Source organism: Vitis riparia, chromosome 14, assembly GCF_004353265.1.
Source record: "Vitis riparia cultivar Riparia Gloire de Montpellier isolate 1030 chromosome 14, EGFV_Vit.rip_1.0, whole genome shotgun sequence".
Taxonomy (NCBI): domain Eukaryota; kingdom Viridiplantae; phylum Streptophyta; class Magnoliopsida; order Vitales; family Vitaceae; genus Vitis; species Vitis riparia.
In genome coordinates this window covers 20,512,429-20,532,233 of record NC_048444.1, presented here as the reverse complement: position 1 = coordinate 20,532,233, position 19,805 = coordinate 20,512,429, and the positions used below count along the sequence as shown (strand labels likewise).

Below are 19,805 nucleotides of genomic sequence, written 5' to 3'. Positions count from 1 at the left end.
TGAAATGATACTTGATGTTATTGCACCAAATTCTCTAGGCACTTGATTAACACTCAAAATTGAGGTTTTCTCATACGTAAAACAAGGATTTTATAAAGCATTTCGAGTGTCAATCCACTCTTTTAACTTAAATCTATGCTAAGTCCTCGATTGGGGACTAATATGTTTGTTTATCTACTATAGAATGCAACCAAAAAAAAAAAAAAAAGAGAGAGAGAGAATAAAAAGTGTGATTAAGAAGATTTTCATGCCAAAATATATTTAATAGATAGCTTTTGGTCCTAAACCATAGATCCTTCTCATTGTGAATTCAACACTAAATTGTGAAACTTCTGAAATACATTTATTTTTACTTTATTTATTTCATTAAATATTTTAGAAAATCATCTTTCACATTTTTTATTTTAATTAATTAATATTTATCACTAGGAGGAAGAATAGTACTTCATTGCTACAAATATGGATTATTGAAACAAATAAGAAATGTATTTGGATCTTTTCCTTTAACTTACAATATTGTACTTTTTATGACAATGGATTATGGGAATGTGTGACTTGAACTTTTGATTAGGCCTTGCAGATATATACCTTTATCTAAAATTCACAACCAAATGTGTCTTTGTTCTAACCACCGCATAAGCCCCAAACAGAATATGATAGATTGGTTTGTTTATTTTTTATTTAAATTTGATGGACAATTAATATTTTGAACTCAATAACTAAATATATTAATGTTGATCTCATAGGATAACAACTCGAATACTATAAGTTGTAGTGATTTTTTCTCTAGTTTTTTTCTTGATAAGTATTATTATGTACTAAGGCTTAAACTTTAATACAAAACAGAAGTTCTGTCAACACCTATAAAATCAAGGATGTTCGATCAACAAGAATTCGTCAACCACCAACTAATTAGATGAATGATCTCTTAACTTTCATTCTACATCTTTTCCTATTTAGAGTTCATTTAGTTGTACCAATGGACTGCAAACTTACTGCACCTTCTTGAGCAATATTTCCAAAGTAAGTGAACATGTCAATTTTCACTAGGATAATGCACAATTGGAATGGAGAGAATCCATGAAAAATGTACTTTAAGCACTTGATGAAAACAATACTGTGGATATTGTCAAATTATTTAAGAGAAAAAAGTTAGAGGGATGTCAACAAGTTAATAAAATCAAATAGAACAGTGATGGAATGGTTGAAGAATACTAGGTATGATTAGTACTGAGGATATTGTCAAATTATGTAAGAAACCACCAATATGGCTTCCCCGATTGGAAGAGGAACTTCTGATGAGTACAGCCTTCACAAGAAAAAACCAGAGGGGAAAAATAACTAGTTGTATAACACAAAGGAAAATTCAATGTTACATTGGGTAGGGAGCAAGGGAATTTCAATCTCAATGGAAAAAAGTTTCTGATGTGAATCAAAATTAACAATGATCAACCCCATTAAGACAATCCACAATTAAAGAGGTTGTGAAGTAAATCTACAAAAATTGATAATCATCAGAGTTAGATGCTGAAAGAGAAGCCGTCCAGCCTCATGGAATGAGAGAAAGTGATTAATCAGCACGCGGCAACAAGAAACTAAAGCCAGAATTCTCACGAATAAGTGGTGGTGGTTCAATGTCAGATATGTCTATTTGTTCCATAGACTTTGATATATCATCAACTGAAAATGGAATGCTGCACCATAAATGATATCATCAGCATCCACTTTGAGAATATAACACGTCAGAACAGATGTATAAGAGCTTTTTTTTTTTTCTTTTTTTTTTTTGGCTACTACTAAAGCTTTACCAAGTTATGTCTAGATCAGTTCTTCTTCCAATCTCTATCTAATCTGTTACATCTTTTAGGCTTAGATCATTTTATGAATAAGCACATTTAAAATCCAAATACACATTACAATAAGCCTAAAATTATATAGACTGCTAAAATCCTCAAGCAGTTTGCAAGTCTAATTATCATGCATTTTGGATTCTGAATATAAGATTAAAGTTTTTAAATAACAGTTGAAGATAAAACAGAATAACTTTCTTTACACCCATTCCAGGTATATTTCCAATCAGGTTAATATGAAATGAAAGAAAAGGAAAGAACATATCATCAGATAGTTGAATTTTGTAACCTACCTTGAATCATCATCCAACAGGAAAGAATTGCTGACTGCATTGTTCGAATCTTCAGTCATTAACACCCTCATGTTGGATATAACCTAGATGGCAACATTCACAAGGCAAAACTTACCATAGTTAGTTTTTCCTAATTTATGTAGTGCTATGAAAATTATCATACTTCCTTGTGACAAAGATGGCTCGAACCTAGTTTGAGTAATGGCATCCATAGAAACTTACATCTGGGGACACACTATGCGTGCCATACTTGTCATCCCAGTACATTGTACTGATCCGATACAGCTGCTGTATACTGAGCACCTGCAAATGGAGAAACAAGATTGGTTGAGATAAGGTAGATGTGAATGTTATCTCTCATTTTTGTCTATAGGAACACTGGTTACCGGGCATAGGTCATGGCTTATTTCATCAAGGGTTTTCTTTGGCTTTTGATGTATGACCTGAATCAGGAAATAGAAATGTCAAGATTTCCCCAATTCTTATTTCTTCAGCCTTAGAACTAGTAATGATGAGATGAACTGCAAAGGTTTACCAGAAACCCAATAGCCTGCCTGATATGCTTGAGCTCATCCCAAGCTGAACCTGCATACTGCAATTTTTTTTTTTTTTTGTTTATTCAGCAAGTATGTTATTGTACAATAATGAAATGAAGGCACAGAAACCAAGATACCTCATCGGTTGCCTTGTAACACCAATGTTCCAGTTCAGCCAGTCCTGCTTTAACATATTCACCATTACTAAATGAACAGCACTCTCGTCGTAATAGAAGGCTGCAACCATAACAATGTGTGCAAGACCATAAGGAAAAAACTTCAATCTGCGGTACAGAAAATTACTATAGAATATGAAATACTGACTCTATACCTGTTGAATAATTGGACATTGATGAAAGAAAATATTTGTGTGAACACCTTACGAACTAAAAATGGGGGTACCTGGAAACAGAAGAGGTGGGAAAAGGTATTTCACTGTAAATATGATTTCAGAAAAAATACCATAAGAGCAGGAAAAGAATTTTCCTAGCTTGGTCTTGCCAAGTAATGGACAAATAATTTGCCAAGTCAGATAGTTTGAATTGGCTTAGGCATGTACTCAAGAGTCAAGAGACACAAAATATGCCAAGAGTAACACAGACAGCCAATCGTTATCATTTAGGTAAGGAAAAGGGCATAATGAAAAGAAATCCGCTGGACCCCCACTAACATGATTTGCTTTCAAAGTATTCAAGAAATTTCCAAGGCTCTTCACAATCCCTTGCCAATGAGCAATCAAAGCTTGTTGAGCTGCAGTGTTTGCAACAGAACGTGACGGTCCCTTAACTAAGCTTGCTCTTGATATTCTTGGTGCCTAATTCATTATTATCCAAAAAAGAAATTTATACACATAAGTAATTCAAAAGGAAAGTCAATAAAAAGTTTATTGTCATGACTGGGTGCATAAATGATCAGATTCATGTACCTGGATGCACAACCCCAGTAAAGGAGAAATCTCTTTCTTCAGATTATCTCGAATCATTCCATAAATTTTTTCTACATATGCTGTAAGCTGCTGTTTGAAAAGCAGCGCTGGGTATTTGGCTTCAACTTGGCGTAAAGTTTCCACTCCACCAGTTAGACCACCATTTGTGAAGGAAAGATTAACTCCTTGTGGAGCTCCGCGAAAACTCTGTAAAGAAAATTATACAAACAGATTTGAACAGAAAAGAATTTTTTCTGAAATAAATAATAGGTTCGAGAGAGATTGTACCTGTGTCATCCTTCCAAACAATGTAGCTGATGATGATCGACGGCGCTGTGGAGCCATTCCAGCTGCACCACTTGCTTTCAATGTGCGCTGGAGTAGTAACAGAAGAGTTGAGGCATTGGATAACCAGTAGGCCAAAATGTCATTGTTATCCTGGGTCTGCAATCAGAATGGAATATTTAAATAAAAAGGGAAGCTACTAATCATAAAAGAAGAAGATAATGCACCATACTAGCATATAGGGTTGAACAATTCAAACCTCAATAGCCTGGCCTATTGTCTGGATAATCCGGTCAAAAACACTAGTCCGTTCAACTTCAAATGATCTCCATTGCAGGAGGCATTTGTATATGATACAGGCAGCAATTGGTCTACTTCCTGCAAAGCCTAAGTGTTGTGCAATGCATCGAATGAGCAGTTCCTGATTCTCCTGCTGCTTCTCATTGAGTGATTTTTGTGGTTTCTCCTCGACTTCAGAAAACTCCCTTTGGTTTAGTGAAGGGCTATGCAGATCCTAATAATTTTAAAGGTGATCAATCGAAGAGAAAGAAAATATCGCTTTCACAAAACAGACCTTTAAGTTTGAAAGAGATTTTTAGCAATTTTACATACCAAAGAAGTCCTTGCATCCCCTGCAACATGACCACCTTCAGAACTCCTCTGCCAATTATCAGACATCAATAAGTTTCCTGAAACATCTATAACATTGAATATCAAACACCAATTTGACAAGTTATTTCTATGATTACCTGAACAATTGATTTGGAGCGTCCTGAAAGAAACTTATTGGGTGCCATGGACACAGCCTGTTGACGGAGAACTTGATTTTCTGATTCTAAATTAGTAAGCTTCTCCTCTAGCCTAATTACAGAAGTTCAAGTGTTTGGTTAACCGTACTACAAAAGGACTGGTACTGACTACTTTCCCAATATAAACATGTAACTGCTGCATAGAACATGGGAAATGGTACTAGAAATGGACAAAAGAAGTTGAAGCAGTTCAAATATTTAACTTCAAAACATCAATGGTCAAACATCAAATGTTAAATGCACAAGACAATTTCAACACAAATAAACAGTAAGGTCAATATAACTTTTGAAGAAACTAAAACATCAATGCTTAAACATTAAATGTAAATGCAGATTAATTTGTTTCTTCTACTTCTTACAGAGATAAAAAGGGGGGAAATAACTAATGCATAGAACTAAGAACTTATTTTTGTATTTGGTTAGTGAATTCCTCTCTTAAGATCATAACTAATTCAGTCACAGACCAAGCACTTTTTGCATTTATAGCTGTAGTCCAGCAACTGGTCAATTGATCTATCCAGTAGCTGATTATGAGAACTTTCAATTGGAACTTTAAATTCTTTCATTTATGTTAAGAATGGATATTTTTCAGTAACAGTGTTACATGCAGTCAGAATGGAACTATTTGTTTTTGAAGTATTAGACTAGCAAACCATAAATTTGAGAATGTGGTCGGTTTAACAATCTTCCTTACAGAGATTTGATTGCTGTCATGATCATTTGACACTTTGTCTGACTTTACACTAAAAATTATCTATTCATGAAAAATTTCAAGAAAACCACATATAAGATGTCCACAAGATGAAATGAAAATCAGTAACATGAGGGAAAATCATTCTTAAAGTGTTATGCTACCTGCTCAATGATTCCTGGAGTTGCTGAACCTTTTTTTCTGTTTCTTCTAATTTTTTATGTCTTTCTTCACTAGATTCTTGGGCTTCAGTATATTTCTTCTCAGAATTGTCAGCTCTTTCTTTTTCTGACTGCAACAAGGCCTGTAGGGACATAAATTCAAGGTTAAGATCATCAAAATAACAAGATCATTATCCAGTGCTAGAAATATAAAAAAACCTATGCCCACCCAGTTGAATCTTAGTTAAATTTGTAAAGCTTACATGCATCCTGTTATAGCTATAGTTAAAGTTTGGCAACATTAGTTGTTTCACTAGTAAAGTTTAACCAATCCAATCACTTCAGGCTAGCTAAAAGCTGTAAAACAGCACTGATGTTGATTTAGTCATTTCACAGATAAAGCTGGATAAATAATGCATCCCAAGACTTTTACCTTTTTGGTGAACCATCTGTTTAAGTAATCATTAGATGCGGCCCTTTTGATTCAAATTATTATAACTAACTAGTTATGTCGATGATCTCCGCCATTTTTATTTTGGCACCAAATTTCACACAAATTATATAAAGTAATAAACTTATCAGATTGCAAATTGACTAAACACAACTTTACTAAATTTAAAATCCAAAATGTAGGTGCAACTCTTTACTAAATTTAATACCTCCTACCTCATCATGTTGATCTATTATTATCTACAATCCACAATCTAGTCAATAAAAACTTTGCCGTCACTCTCTAAAAATCATTATGCCTTGTGATTTTTGGTTCATGTTGGTTATTCTGAGTGCAATAAAATTCAGAAAACTTTGCAAAGGTATCTATGTCCAAATGCAGAAGAGAATATGTAGTAATAATTTGGCTCAAACCACATTACCTTGAAGCTCTCCACTTCTGCTGTTAGAGACTCAACTTTTTTGGTATCTTCAACAATAACTGGGGTTTCTTTAATAACAGGTGGTGCCTCTTCAATAGCCTTTCTTGCAGCCTCTCGTTCCTTGACAAGTAATGCATTTGTTTCATCAACTTTGGTTTGCATAGCTTGCAAAGAATTCTGCAATTTTGCTATCTCCTGTGCTTTTGCTTCTTCTAAGTCAGTCTGTGCACATGATTTCAGATCTTGGATGAGAGTGTGTACATTAAACAGGACAAATTAGAATTTCTTAGTCCTTAAGATGGTGTAGAATAAAAAAATTAAGCACTTAAAAAATGTTGAAGTCAAATAGTTTCCTGTTAGATTTTTTAATTGAAAGTACATCACTTGGTGCAAGAACAAAAGAATCTTTTGGTGAATTCTTTTTTTTTTCTTTTGATAGGTAATTTTTTTCTTAATTCTAAATGTGTCACAATCTTGGATCTCAACTTCTCAAAGCAGACGAACACATAAGACTAGCAATATCTTCTAGACTAATTAGTGGCTCTCCTCAGAATATAAATATTTACCCTTAAACGCTTTTCCAACTGTAGACGCCATGTTAAATCCTCCACTGTTTTTTCGAGCTTGTCCTTCGCTTCTTTAAGTGCACCTGTTTCTCTTGCAGCCTACAAAAAATTGGTAAGGGATATTAGCATCCAAGCTGGGAAAAAGAAAAAATTCATGATATACTGCCTTCACCAAAATGGAATACCATACATAATCCTTTTATATCATTAACGGGATGGAGACCATGTGGTTGTGCAGAAAGTACTTAATAAAAAATGGCTCAGCCTAGCTTCAGTCTTCTGTCTACATCTTACATTAGTTATCGATGCAAAGGCAAAACTTTTTGGCTGAAACCTGAATCTACAGGGAAAGGATAGCTGTTCACTTGATTAACAATAAAGAGGACAGATTAATAATACCTTCAATTGTTTGTAGATTATATATAGTACCTCAAATTTACTACCAGGCACATGGAACAAATATCAGTTTATCTTACTAAGTCTTTTTTTTTGTGCAAACATCATATTCAGATATAGATTTAATAAAAGTGAGATAAATGAGTCATGTAGAAATTGAGAAGTCAATTATATCTTAAACAATGATGATGAATATATTAGCTAAACTACTATACACCCTAAATCAACATATCAAAACTTCTAGGTGCATACGGTGCAGCTAAAGCCTTAAATCCACTAATTGGGGGTACCTACAAAATCCTTTTTAGATTCTGGATTCTGGGTCCATGAAGTTGTAACTTGGGGGTTTACTCATCATCTAAGTCATCTACAAAAAGCAGACTTCCCTCAACCAAGCTTAGGATTGATAAAACCTTACTCCCATTCCAATTTATAATTGTGTTAAAAGCCAGGGAAAATAATCAATCCTTGTACTAAACAAGTTAAGCCATCATCCCTGTTACAGTGCATGATATACAGTGTGAGGTCAAATCCTACAAGCTTAAGCTTTTAGGAAAATTGGTTGTTCATCATGGAATTAGAGCCTTGTTTGATGGGAGGTCATGTGTTCGAACCTCGCAACCATATATTTGTATCCTCAATTAATTAAGCCTAAAAAAAGGCTGATTGTGATTGTTTGCTTATGGGCCAATGTGTCTCTCCATGTGTGAGTATGGGGCCGCACGTGAGGGAGGGTGTTAGAGTGCACGATATACATTATAGGCCCAACTCCTACAAGCTTAATCTTTTAGGAAAATTGGTTGTTCAGCAATCCCCATTAATGTACTGGCACTTTTGCCCAACTCCTATGGCAAAAGACAAACAATGCTGACCATTTTCAGCTTCCTGAGCTCTTTCTTGGCTACTCTTCCCCTCCATCTGCATTGTGAAACTATTGCTCCTCTCTTGAGCTTCTTGTAGAATGAGAAAGCTCTATGACAGCGCCACCGGGCCTGCATATAGTTTTTTAAAAGAGCATTTATTATTCAGAATTCAGTATACAGGGAAATTGGCTTTCAAAATATATAATGGTAAGAATAAAATAACCTGAATAACAATTGCTGCTTTAGTTTGCTTCCTAAATCTGAATTCTCTATGAGCAGCCATTGCTCTTAAGCCTGTCTGCAAGACAAGCACTGAGACTCGGAGCTTGTTAAAGGTTTTTCTGGCTTCATGTCTACGCATGTTCTTCTGAATTTTCACAGCAGCAGCCTCTCTTCTCATGCTCTCATAAAGTTTGCAAGCCAGCATTCCTACAATTCATATAAAAGACATATGAAAATGGAATTGAAAAAGGAAAATGAATGATCAGTCAATTGATAACCCAGAGAGCTATGCTGCAAAAGACAAATGGATAGGAAGAAACTAAAACTACAACCATATCCTTCCAATAAGAAGAGTGGCTCAAAAAACCATGCTTTCAAGAAACAACTTTACATTTAGTTGTGAACTATGTTCACGCTTTGTTATTTTCAAATGGCTTACCTCTCCATAAAGATTGCACATGAATGGTAGCCTTTCGCAATGCAATAAAACGTTTGCGAGCATGATAAGTCCGTATACGCCTTTGGATAGCCTTTGCCGCATTACTAAGTACCTCTGCTCTTCGTGCATCTAATTCAGCCATCTGACCAGCGCGTAAGAAAACCTTTGTCTTACCTATCTGCAAGCAATTTAGTGGAGAATCAAATATATACCTCTTGCCAAAGATATGGCTGGATGCATGGGAATTCATAATTTATACGTATATAAAAGCAAAACATGATAATATTTTGCATAACATAATTCGAGGTTCACACAAGTATGTGTTTGGAAATTTTTGAAAGGTATAGATCAGAAATTATTCTATAGGGATGCTGCAATATGCTGGATGCCAGCAATAATTGAATGAAGTGTACTATTTACACAAATATGATGTGATCAAGGAACCTGTGTTCCATTTGTTATCACCAGTCAATACAGGCAAAAAAGAAATTCCTGTATTACCTGAAACCCCTTAAGCCCCTTTTTCTCCAGAATCTTTCTGCATGCAACCTTTTCATCATAGCTGCTTATACATGCAATAGATTCGAAAAGGAGAATATGAACATCTACCCAAGTAAAATCAGAAATTCTCAAAAAAAAGAAAAAAAAAAAAAAATCCAACTAGCCAAGTACCCAGGCAGCAAACAAATTACAAAATTTCCACTCAGGCTTCAATTTAGCCAAAAGAGGCCACTTACTTCCCTTCTAAAACTTCTTGAGCAAGAATTCCAAATCGATTTAGGAATTCAAAAAAAGGACGGCGTGTAGGATACCCAGCACAACTGATTCTGATGGCCTCTAAAACACCCTATACAGAAACCAGTTAGTGACAACTGAATGAATTAAAACTAAGAAAATTTGAATATGTAAGTGAAAAAAGCTTAAAACTACAAAAGTTAAATTGTACTCACACCACAACGTAGTTGTTGCATGATATTGACATTCTCAAATATGGCAGGTTTTAGAAGGTTGTTTGGCTTTACACATCTGATGTAGTGAGGTTCTGTGGAGTTTAATGTGTCCATCAATTGCTGTAGTTGTAGCTGCATCATTAGATCGTAACAACATTAGCTGTCAACTTCTTGCACTAAAAAAAACACAGGGAGCAGTGGGGGAAGTGCTGTAAAGTGGTAGTTGGGTTTATGCTCTTATCACAATACTTCCATGGTTGTGTTACATTGAGTTGTCCTGTTGAAGTAAAAGCCATCACCATCCTCACCAGGATAACAGAAGAAAAGATACCTTAAAACGAGAACCAATTGAAGAGAACTTAGAAGATTTGGCTGACTCTTCAGGGAGTGGAGGGAAAAGGCCTGCTACAAAAGTACATTTAGAAGAACCCAACAAGTCTTGATGTTCTGGAACCACATAGTCTTTGTTTTTGTCTAAAAATTGGTCAGATTGATATAGGACCTGAAAATAAATATTATAAGGGAAAACATCTAAATGCAAAAGCAGCCAGCAGTAAGCAGCAACTAATGACACGGTCATCGACATACCTCCCCAGCATAATGAGAAATAGTGAAATCTGTGCGAGATAGTTTTGGCTTGATAAAGCGCTTGTGAACTTTAAATGTCTGATAAAGCTTCTGTGAGAATGTTTCATGTGTTGATTTTGGAAACATGCTGCAAAACAAAAATTCCCAGTGAACAACAAGCTTAAAAACCTATAAATTTTCCTAAAAGAAACATCAGACTTCTAAGATCAATGTTCTTATTAGAAACTAACACTTCTATTATAGCATGTTAAATGAAATACAGCAACCTTCCTCAGACAAGAAATAGAGAAATTTTATAGAAAAATGCAGAGAATTTTGTACCAAGCTTCATCTAGGAGAGCAACGATTCCACCGGGTTTCTGCCAAAAAAAAAAAACATAATTTCAAGTTTGTGGATGAAAGCAAATTCCAGTATCCAGGTCCAAATGGAAGGACAAAAAACAAGCTTGCCATATACTAGAACATGAAAAAAGGGGTATATAAGTAAAAATACTCCTTTGGTGAAAATAATTCAGTTAAAATAACCTTCCAAGAAAGAAGTTTTAGTACTTAACATTTCAATAAACCTGGTAAGTCTGTTTTCAGGAGCAACCAATATAACCACAATCCGAGATCATTGAAGTTCATTCTGTTAAAATGCTTATCAGAGCCATAGAAAAATTATTCTTGTTTACATAAAATCAACCAAAATTGTAATTGCAGTAGAATCCTTTGCCTATTAGAAACCAAAAATAGGAGCTTGAAGGTTTTTAAAATAAGGCACCAAGTGGCAGATGCAAACATTCTAGTATACCCTAGCCATTCTAACACTCATATAAGCCACATGAGGAGTATGAGGCATCATTATCAGAAGTGCACCAGTCCAGATGGTGGGACCAGTAACCTGGTCACCCAGTCACCATTTTCTTAAAAGATATGGTTTATACACAAACATGCTAGCTTGATGGACAATTTTTGACCAGGCAGGTGGCGAGAATAAAACTCTTAACTGCCTTGAGAAATGTGATGCAACAGACAAGTATTCAATCTGCAATCTGACTTATGACAATGGCATATCGACCATTTTTCTACAGCAACATCCTTCTTACTAGTTACCTCCTCTTTATGTCTAACAGCTTGTCTAGGCCCAGATAAATGAATAGAACAACTTTTGAATCACATTTATATAAATGCACTAATAAATGTCTGAGTAAGCTCAACCCTCTAAATCGGTTGGTATCTGCTTCAGTTTTGATTACTAGGATATAAGGTTCATCGTCACTAATCAATAGCTATTAATGCAGAAGAAAAGAATAAAACCTTTTCAATGAGATCCAAGACATCTTGATTATCAACAAATTCAATGTAGCTCCAATCAATTTCTTCTTTTGTATATTCTTCTTGTTCCATCTTGAAGACATGCTGAGAATTATCAACAAAGCATCTTAAGTAAAAATAAAATTTGAATCAAAGCTGAAACAGTTATGGTCTAAGGAGTTACCTGGTTAAAATGTTGCTGCAGCTTCTCATTTGTGAAATTAATGCAGAATTGCTCAAAACTGCACAGCATGATATGATGAAATTAAGTTACAAGTACTGCCAAGCCCTTCAGAGATAATTATATAAAACATTATCTTAATATTTTATTATTGACTTGTTTTGGCTTTTCTAGCAGCTGTTACCTGTTAGTCTTAAAGCTTTCAAAACCATAGATGTCAAGGACCCCAATAAGAGATTTTGAATTAGGATCTTGTCCAATTGAGACATTAATTTTATCCACCAACCTGCAGATATTAAGTTAAGCACACTTAGCATCCCAGTCCTTGGTCTGTTTTGTCTATTATATAGGAATTAAAAACAATATAAATAACCCAAGTGAAGAAAACTAATAAAATTATTCCAAAAGTTTATCATCTTACCAGTCAAACAATCGAGAATATATTGTCTTAGCAAAACCATCCCTGCTAACTGTTGCAGCAAGAGGATCAAGACTTCGCTTTATAACTTCTTCGGGGGTGATCATGACACGTTTACATAATGCATCTTCCAAGGCCAGAGGGTCACACCTGAAATAAAGATTAAACTCAATCTATAATATATAAAGAAATATATCAAATGTCAGAACATAAATGTGAGTTGGACTTCACTCATACATTAGAAGCTCTGCTGTCATTTTAAGATGGAATTTTGCCTTGTCATCTTTTGGAACTGAAGAATCAACTTCCTTTCCCTTAGTAAATTCAATGTTGCCGATATGGAGAATTGAAGCAACAACTCTGAAGATTGCTTCCTGGAGAGAGTGAGGGAGAGAGAGGGAGGGGGAGAGAGAGAGCATTTTTCTCAATTCAATGTTATAAAGAAGTTGAATATATGCAATAAACATAGTTTTACATATACCTGTTCCTTTTCACTTATTCCAACAATATCCATAGCTCTCCTAGTGGCAAGATAGTCGTGGGCATCACTCACACCAACCAGTTCATAGCAATTTGACTGGTTCAGATAGTGAAATGATTTGGGGTTTCCTAGCTTGTATTTCTCAATTTCCTGGAAACATATTAACATTAGTTATTTTGATAAATTGAAAAAATTGAACATCTCAGTAGCTCAGTCATCCCAACTGGAAGATACCTCCTGTGGTGCTGCACAAAGCAGGTAGAAGCAGTGGTAATTGCGTTCAGGATCAGAAATTTGGCACACACGAGATCTCTCTAGAAGATAAGTTCTGATGGCCGCTCCAGATATTCTTCCTTGCTTATCAAACTGGATCTCAACAAATTTACCAAAGCGGCTGCACCAGGATTAATTTTAGGAGAAACATCAAAACCAAAACTAGAAAAAGTCTCCGGAATTTTACCATGTTTATAAATAGTCAACAAATAAATTAAGAGGAACTGGTTCATGCAATCAACACTGCCCATAAAAAAAAATAAAAGAAAAAAACGATACAAAACTAGGTACCAAATTCACTAAATTGTCCTCCATGCTACAAAGACTGAGTGCTGGAAGCCAATGAATGAAACAAGTCAACATGGAATTGAAGTCAAGTTATATGATGAACAGGATTCATATCAGGATAGCCATTAGCACCATATTTCACCACTCATGTTGAAGAATGTCTCACCTGGAATTATTATTTCTAACAGTTTTAGCATTGCCAAATGCTTCAAGAACTGGATTTGACTGCATTCATCAGAAAATATAGAAGTTCCGTAAGAGTTCATTAACAACATAATCAATAGAAAGTAACAAGCAACTTAAACTCAATTTAGTAGAAATAGAGCTAGTTTATCAATCATACTTCAAGAACTTGTTGTTCAACTGTGCGTCCTTCGGTAGCCACCCGACCACCCAGAAAGGCAAGGTACCGCATAAGCATTTTGGTTGTCTCAGTTTTACCTGCTCCACTTTCACCACTGACTAGAATTGAATTGCTTTTTCCTTCATTGATCATTGCCCTGTTTTGAATTGGACACTGGATCATCAGAAATGTCAAAGAGAGAGAGAGAGAGAGAGAGAGAGAGAGAGAGAAAGAATTCCTTGGCAACAAAAATGAACTGGGATCACCCATAAGCAAAAAAAAAAGAAAAAAAGAGAAGGGAGAGAAAGAAAGAGTTCCTTGGCAACAAAAATGAACTGGGATCACCTGTATGCAACATCAGCAACTGCAAAAACATGAGGACTTAGTTCTCCAAAAGGTGCCCCCTTGTATTGTTGCATCATGTGAGCATCATAAATATGAGGCAATCTTTGGAAAGGATTAATTGCGATAAGTATGTTTCCAGTATAAGTCTGCCATAAGATTTAACATTTACAACAGATCATGTTACATAGATCATAGATGCAGTAAGATTTTTCTATTAGAATAATGAGCAACGATTGACCAGTTTGAGATAGGTAAGAGAAGCATACATATATCTCATTGAGCTCATATCTAGATTTCAAGTTTTGTAAAACTCCAGGTTCATGCAAATAAGATAGCTTTGTCATGTCATCAACTCCACCAGCAGGAGCTTCCGTATCCTTTGGATATATTTTCAATAAATTCACAACAACCTTAGCATTACCAAAAACAAAAAAAGTCAAAACCATTAATCGGGGTAAAGAAATACAAGCAATCTGCAGGAATAGCCAATGTAGCCCCTATCTCTTAGAAAGAAGAGGGTAGATAGGTCCTTGAGTTGAGATAGAGTTCTGGCCAATCAAGTAGGAGTTCTCACACAAGTTCAAGCTGCTGCACAAAATCTAATTTGGATATGCATGTGAATATAATTCATTATGATGTTTCCAAACAGAGAAACTATAGGATATTCTACAGTTTCTGCCGTAAAGAATACTGAAAATATGAAATATGATATACAAAATACACATGAAATGCTTTTCCTTCATTTATTTATTTGTGTATAAAACAGGGATTGAGACTTACAGTTCGCGAGAGGGAGAAAGCAAGATGTACATATTGTTATCAAAAACCACGACAAAGAACAGTAATAGGGAGAAGAAAATAAAAAAATGAAAACAGTAAACACTCAAAGCACACAACAATTTATATGGTTTGTCCTAAAGTCTACATCCATGGACAAAGATGAAGAAGAACCTCCACTATTGTTCACAATCCTAGAGCTCTCAAATTCCAAAGCCTCAACTACACTCACAAAGATCCTTTAACTTAATTGTAGGAACAAATTTAGAAGTCACATCCATTGAAACCTTCACTATATTGATCTCCTCATAGTGTCTCCCACACTTTGTGAATAAGCAACAAAATCCTCATTAGCATACTTCTGAGGTGGTTTAATATGCCTTCTCATTTTGTCCCTAGCCAAACTGTATTATTGCTCTTCTGGTGCATTTTCTTAATCATCAAGATGTTGCACCTCTTCCTCATTTTGCTTTATTGAAAGCTTTTTTCTATGGTTCTTGAAGCTCTAGGCTCAAACTCCATCTTTACTATCACACTAGGTTTGTTTTCTATATCAAATTGTTTTCTTCTTTAGACTCAACATTGCATACTCTTCACAAGTCACATTCCTAGTAATCATAAATTTAGAAGATTTTGAATTTAAGCACCACAACCTGTACCCTTTTACAACATTTACATATCTTATAATATGTTCTCCCTTGCCCTTGGATCCAACTTAACTTCATTTACATGTACACAAGCATGACAACATAATTATAATAATAATTTACATAATCAACAAGGGAACCAAATCATACCTCTTCAGAAGCCCTACAATTAATAGAAATTGAAAGAGAATTATTCATAAGATAACAAGCTAAATTAATTGTTTCAACCTAAAATTCCTTCGACAACCCTGCATTTAAAAGTATACAACATGCTTTCTCTAGAAAAGTTCGATTTAACTATTTTGCAACACCATTTTGTTGTGGAGTATATGTGGCAATGCAATGTCTCATAATAATTTCATTCCTGCAAAAGTCATTGAACTATTTTCCATAGAATTCCAGGTCATTGTCAATTTCATCTATTTTCTTGTCTGCTTTTCGATCATAGCTTACCATCACTTGAACTTTCCAAAGACATCACTCTTATGTTTCAAGATATATACTCAAACCTTTCTAGAGCAATCACTGATGAAGGTCAATATCAATCTTCCACCACCATGTCATATAACCCAAGAAGGGCTCTAAAGATTTAAATAGATTTCAAAGTAACTTTAGTCTTGTGAATAGTTGCATTGCACGTAACCCTACATTGTCTCTTGAACACACAATGCTCACAAAAATCAAACTCTCCCATATTCTGCCTACCAAGCAAACCTTGTTAGCTTAAAATTAACAATCCTCTCCCACTCATATGCCTAAGCCGCATACTCCACAACCTGGTAGTCTTTGAAATTGATTTTGAGGTTGAAACTATAGTTGCACCTATAACCGTGTTACCCTGCAATGTATAAAGACCACTAATTTTTTGTCATTTCATCACAACAAGAGCACTCTTTGAGATTTTCATAACTTCACATCTAACTTTATATGTGCAACCATTGAAGTAGAGTATCCCAAAGAAATCAAAATTTTCTTCAATTCGAGAACATGTCTTATAACAATTAATGTCCTTACAATGTCATCATGCATTTTAATTCCAATTGTGCCTATTCTAACAACCTTATAGGCTATCTTGTTTCCCATAAGAAGCTTCCCACCATTTATAACCCGGTAAGTACTAAACTGATCCATATTGGTAGGCATACGATAGGAGTGACTTGAATCAAGGATCCACCCATCACTTGAATTACTAACAATAATTGAAAAGGCATTTGCAATATCCAAATTTTCTTCTACAATTGGTGCGTTACCAGAATTAGAAGCTTTCCTTTCTTTTTTTTACCTTTACATTCTAGACAATTTCTCACATAATGTCTTTCCTTGTTTCAATTGAAGCACTTGTTGTTTCCTTACACTCTAATTTAGATATGGATTAACCTTTCCTATAATTATTTTTCTTTTCTATTCTCCCTCTAGCCACCAAGTCTACACCGAAGCTTTCTTCTCTATTCTTGAGACCCTTTTCTTCAACTTCTTTGAGTTCAGGGTTGCCGTACCATACATAATGGAATCCACAAATTACTTATAAAATTTTGGCATGGAACATATCAAAATTATGGCTTAGTCTTTGTCATCAATTCTAACATCAATATTCTTCAAGTCAATAATAGTTTTATTGAACTCATCAAGGTGATCTTCGTCACATACAAACTTTATAGCTTCAACCATACTTTGGGAGTCATATCCTCTACTACAACCTCACGAAGTACCTCGTTAGCCAAGCATAATAGAATAACATTATGCACTTCCTTCATAAATTCATCATTCTCTTCATTAGACATCATCATTGGTAGAGCCTCTTTTACTTTTAGTGTTTTGAAAATCCTTGGTGAGCCAATAAGGCACACATCTTAACGTGCCATAAACTGAAATCGTTTCTTCCATCAAACTTCTCAACCTCAAACTTTATCTCTATTCCAAGTCTAACAACCACTCTATCTTTCAGTGGTTTAGACAACCCAGTTGAACCACCAAGGCATGCATCTTAATGCGCTAAAAATTGAAATTTTTTCTTCCATCACACCTCTCAACCTCAAACTTTGTTGCTATTCTAAGTCTAACAACCTTAAGCTCTAACACTAGCTTGTTGTGAAAAACCACGATAAAAGACAATAACAGAGAGAAGAAAATAAGAGAATGAAAGCAGAAAACACTTAACAATTTACACGGTTTGCCCTAAAGCCTACATCCACGGATAAAAATGAAGAAGCACTTCCACTATTGTTTACAATCCTAGAGCTCTCATATCCCAAAGCTCTAATTACACCCAAAAAGATACTCTCCCTTTTAATAAAAATCTCTTTCTATATATATATTCCCAATTACATAGGAAGATTTCATATAGGAAACTCATTACATAATTGTCAAAGATACCAATTCCTAAGAGAAGATCTCACTATAATTTCCTTTATATCAATAGGAAAGTTCCTTACATGAATATATCATAATAGGAAAAGATCAACGACTTATAAATTGACTTGAAATAGAATTTGAGACAATTTCCAACACTTGATGATACTTAAGTCCAAAATGATCTATTTGGGCAATTAATAATAAATTTACACAAAAATAGGAAAAGATCCAAGCAAGTCAAAACTAGGTAGTGGAATAAAGGAAATGGTCATCCACTTGTCATCTATGTTAATACATGATAGAGCAAGTTCCCTTCCATAACTTACAAATTGTGAGAGAAAAAAAAAAAGGATGATGAGGCTAATCATCAAGGATGCAAGTATAATATCAACAAACATGAAAAGAATATCATTAAAATGGCTGAAAAAGAAGAAGGTAAGACTTGATATCCATCCACCTTCTTTCCCTTAGTAAGCTCTATTTCAGCTTCTGCTCCATTGATTTTTGTTACCAATCCATCAATCCAAGCTGCTTCTGGGTCTTCAACCCAGACTTGAGAACCTACAATAATGTTCACTGCAGTGCCCTGCAGCAATTAGAAATTATGTGCACATGTTAAAGGATAAATTTTTTTTCCAGAAAATGGATCTAGAACTTATTTTGAGATGAAAAAAAACAGCTATGTGGATTATTCCAGACAGGAACATAAAAGCATAGTGTTTGAATCACATTCATCCCCCTTGTCTTAATAATCTTAATGGAAAACACACGAGTTATTACCAACCTGGAGAAAAGTGAATGAAGGAACAAACACAAAGAGAGGCTCCTAGGAATGTGAAATTACTGCTTATCTCAAAAACCTAAACTTCTAAACAATGGAACCAGAATGCATATCAAGCTACCAGAAAGAGAATTCCTATTTGTTAAAATATGATGGAGAAATAAAGAAAGAAAATAGAAATTATTCTATAATCCCTAAGAAAACAAGTGAACACAAATAATAAAACCACATTTCAATAAAAAATGCTAAGAAGAAAATAATTCAAAATTCGGTGAACAACTTTCAAAAGTAGAGATGTACCATTTTAAGCTTTAATCCAAAGCCCACGTATTCAAATCTCTGAGCGCATGAATTTCCCTTTCAGAATTTTCTCCATTCACCTCCCTAGCTGAAAATAACCTTTCTGCCCAAAATTTTGATGAATCTGGAACCAAACCGGATAAAAAAAAAAAATTAAACTTTGCATGATCTCCACTGCGACCCCATCATGGACGGTGGCAGAAAATGCGGGAAAATGCCATTTTCCCGAGAAAAAATGAAGGGAAACGAAGAGAAGAATCGATGGCGTTGAAGTGAATGCCAATGGGAACCGATTTTGTTGTTCCTGTGTTTGTTCTTTGTCGTCTTCGTGTCGCTCAGTTTGTGGAAGTGACATTCTTCAAGACGACCAGTAAATTCGTTTCCTTCGATTTCGCGCGGTCTCTCTCTCTCTAGAAACTGCTTCTCTCAAACTCTGCCCTTTTGTAGGAAATTCGTGGCTCCCAATTCCCAACTGTCTTCTCTTTCTACTTTCTCTCTCTAACTTTCACTGCCTGGTGTTGCAGTCGGTAGTTTAATATCATGCAACTCATCATTGTAGCCGCTCGATTCTGCTCCACCATATCATGACCAGAAGCTTTATTTTTGGACCATTTTCCCTCGAATCACAAAATTCTCTGATTCTTTTTGGTTTTGCAATAATCTATATATTACTCCCAATGTGAATAATATATCTTACTTCTAAAATTTTGATTGACAAAGATAAGCATAATTTCACTATTTTTTTTTTATAAATTAAATAATTTAAGAGGGGTTTTGAATAACCCGATTTTATAAATAAATATGAAATTTTTTAGTTGTTATATGAAAATTTAGAAAATAGTAATAACTTGTATATAAAACATACAGATTGTCTAAA

General features: G+C 34.8%; 1 protein-coding gene across 1 annotated transcript; it reads right to left on the bottom strand.

The window, feature by feature from the left end:
* Positions 1–1,330: 1,330 nt before the first annotated feature.
* Positions 1,331–19,444, bottom strand: LOC117929598 (myosin-9). The gene is made up of 38 exons (XM_034849927.1): positions 18,929–19,444; positions 18,305–18,433; positions 14,338–14,481; positions 14,072–14,217; positions 13,727–13,883; positions 13,550–13,608; positions 13,057–13,216; positions 12,823–12,972; positions 12,579–12,715; positions 12,345–12,491; positions 12,108–12,209; positions 11,927–11,984; positions 11,746–11,847; positions 10,768–10,805; positions 10,447–10,573; positions 10,190–10,360; positions 9,859–9,990; positions 9,646–9,755; positions 9,410–9,470; positions 8,909–9,086; positions 8,471–8,676; positions 8,257–8,376; positions 6,989–7,087; positions 6,423–6,644; positions 5,554–5,693; positions 4,639–4,750; positions 4,502–4,549; positions 4,149–4,403; positions 3,893–4,048; positions 3,605–3,811; positions 3,350–3,493; positions 3,011–3,081; positions 2,817–2,916; positions 2,679–2,735; positions 2,530–2,586; positions 2,366–2,446; positions 2,144–2,226; positions 1,331–1,694 (listed from the first exon to the last, which is right to left on the bottom strand). The coding sequence occupies exons 1-38, from the start codon at positions 18,929–18,931 to the stop codon at positions 1,571–1,573; spliced, it is 4,593 nt and encodes a 1,530-aa protein (XP_034705818.1). The 5' UTR covers positions 18,932–19,444; the 3' UTR covers positions 1,331–1,570.
* Positions 19,445–19,805: the final 361 nt, after the last annotated feature.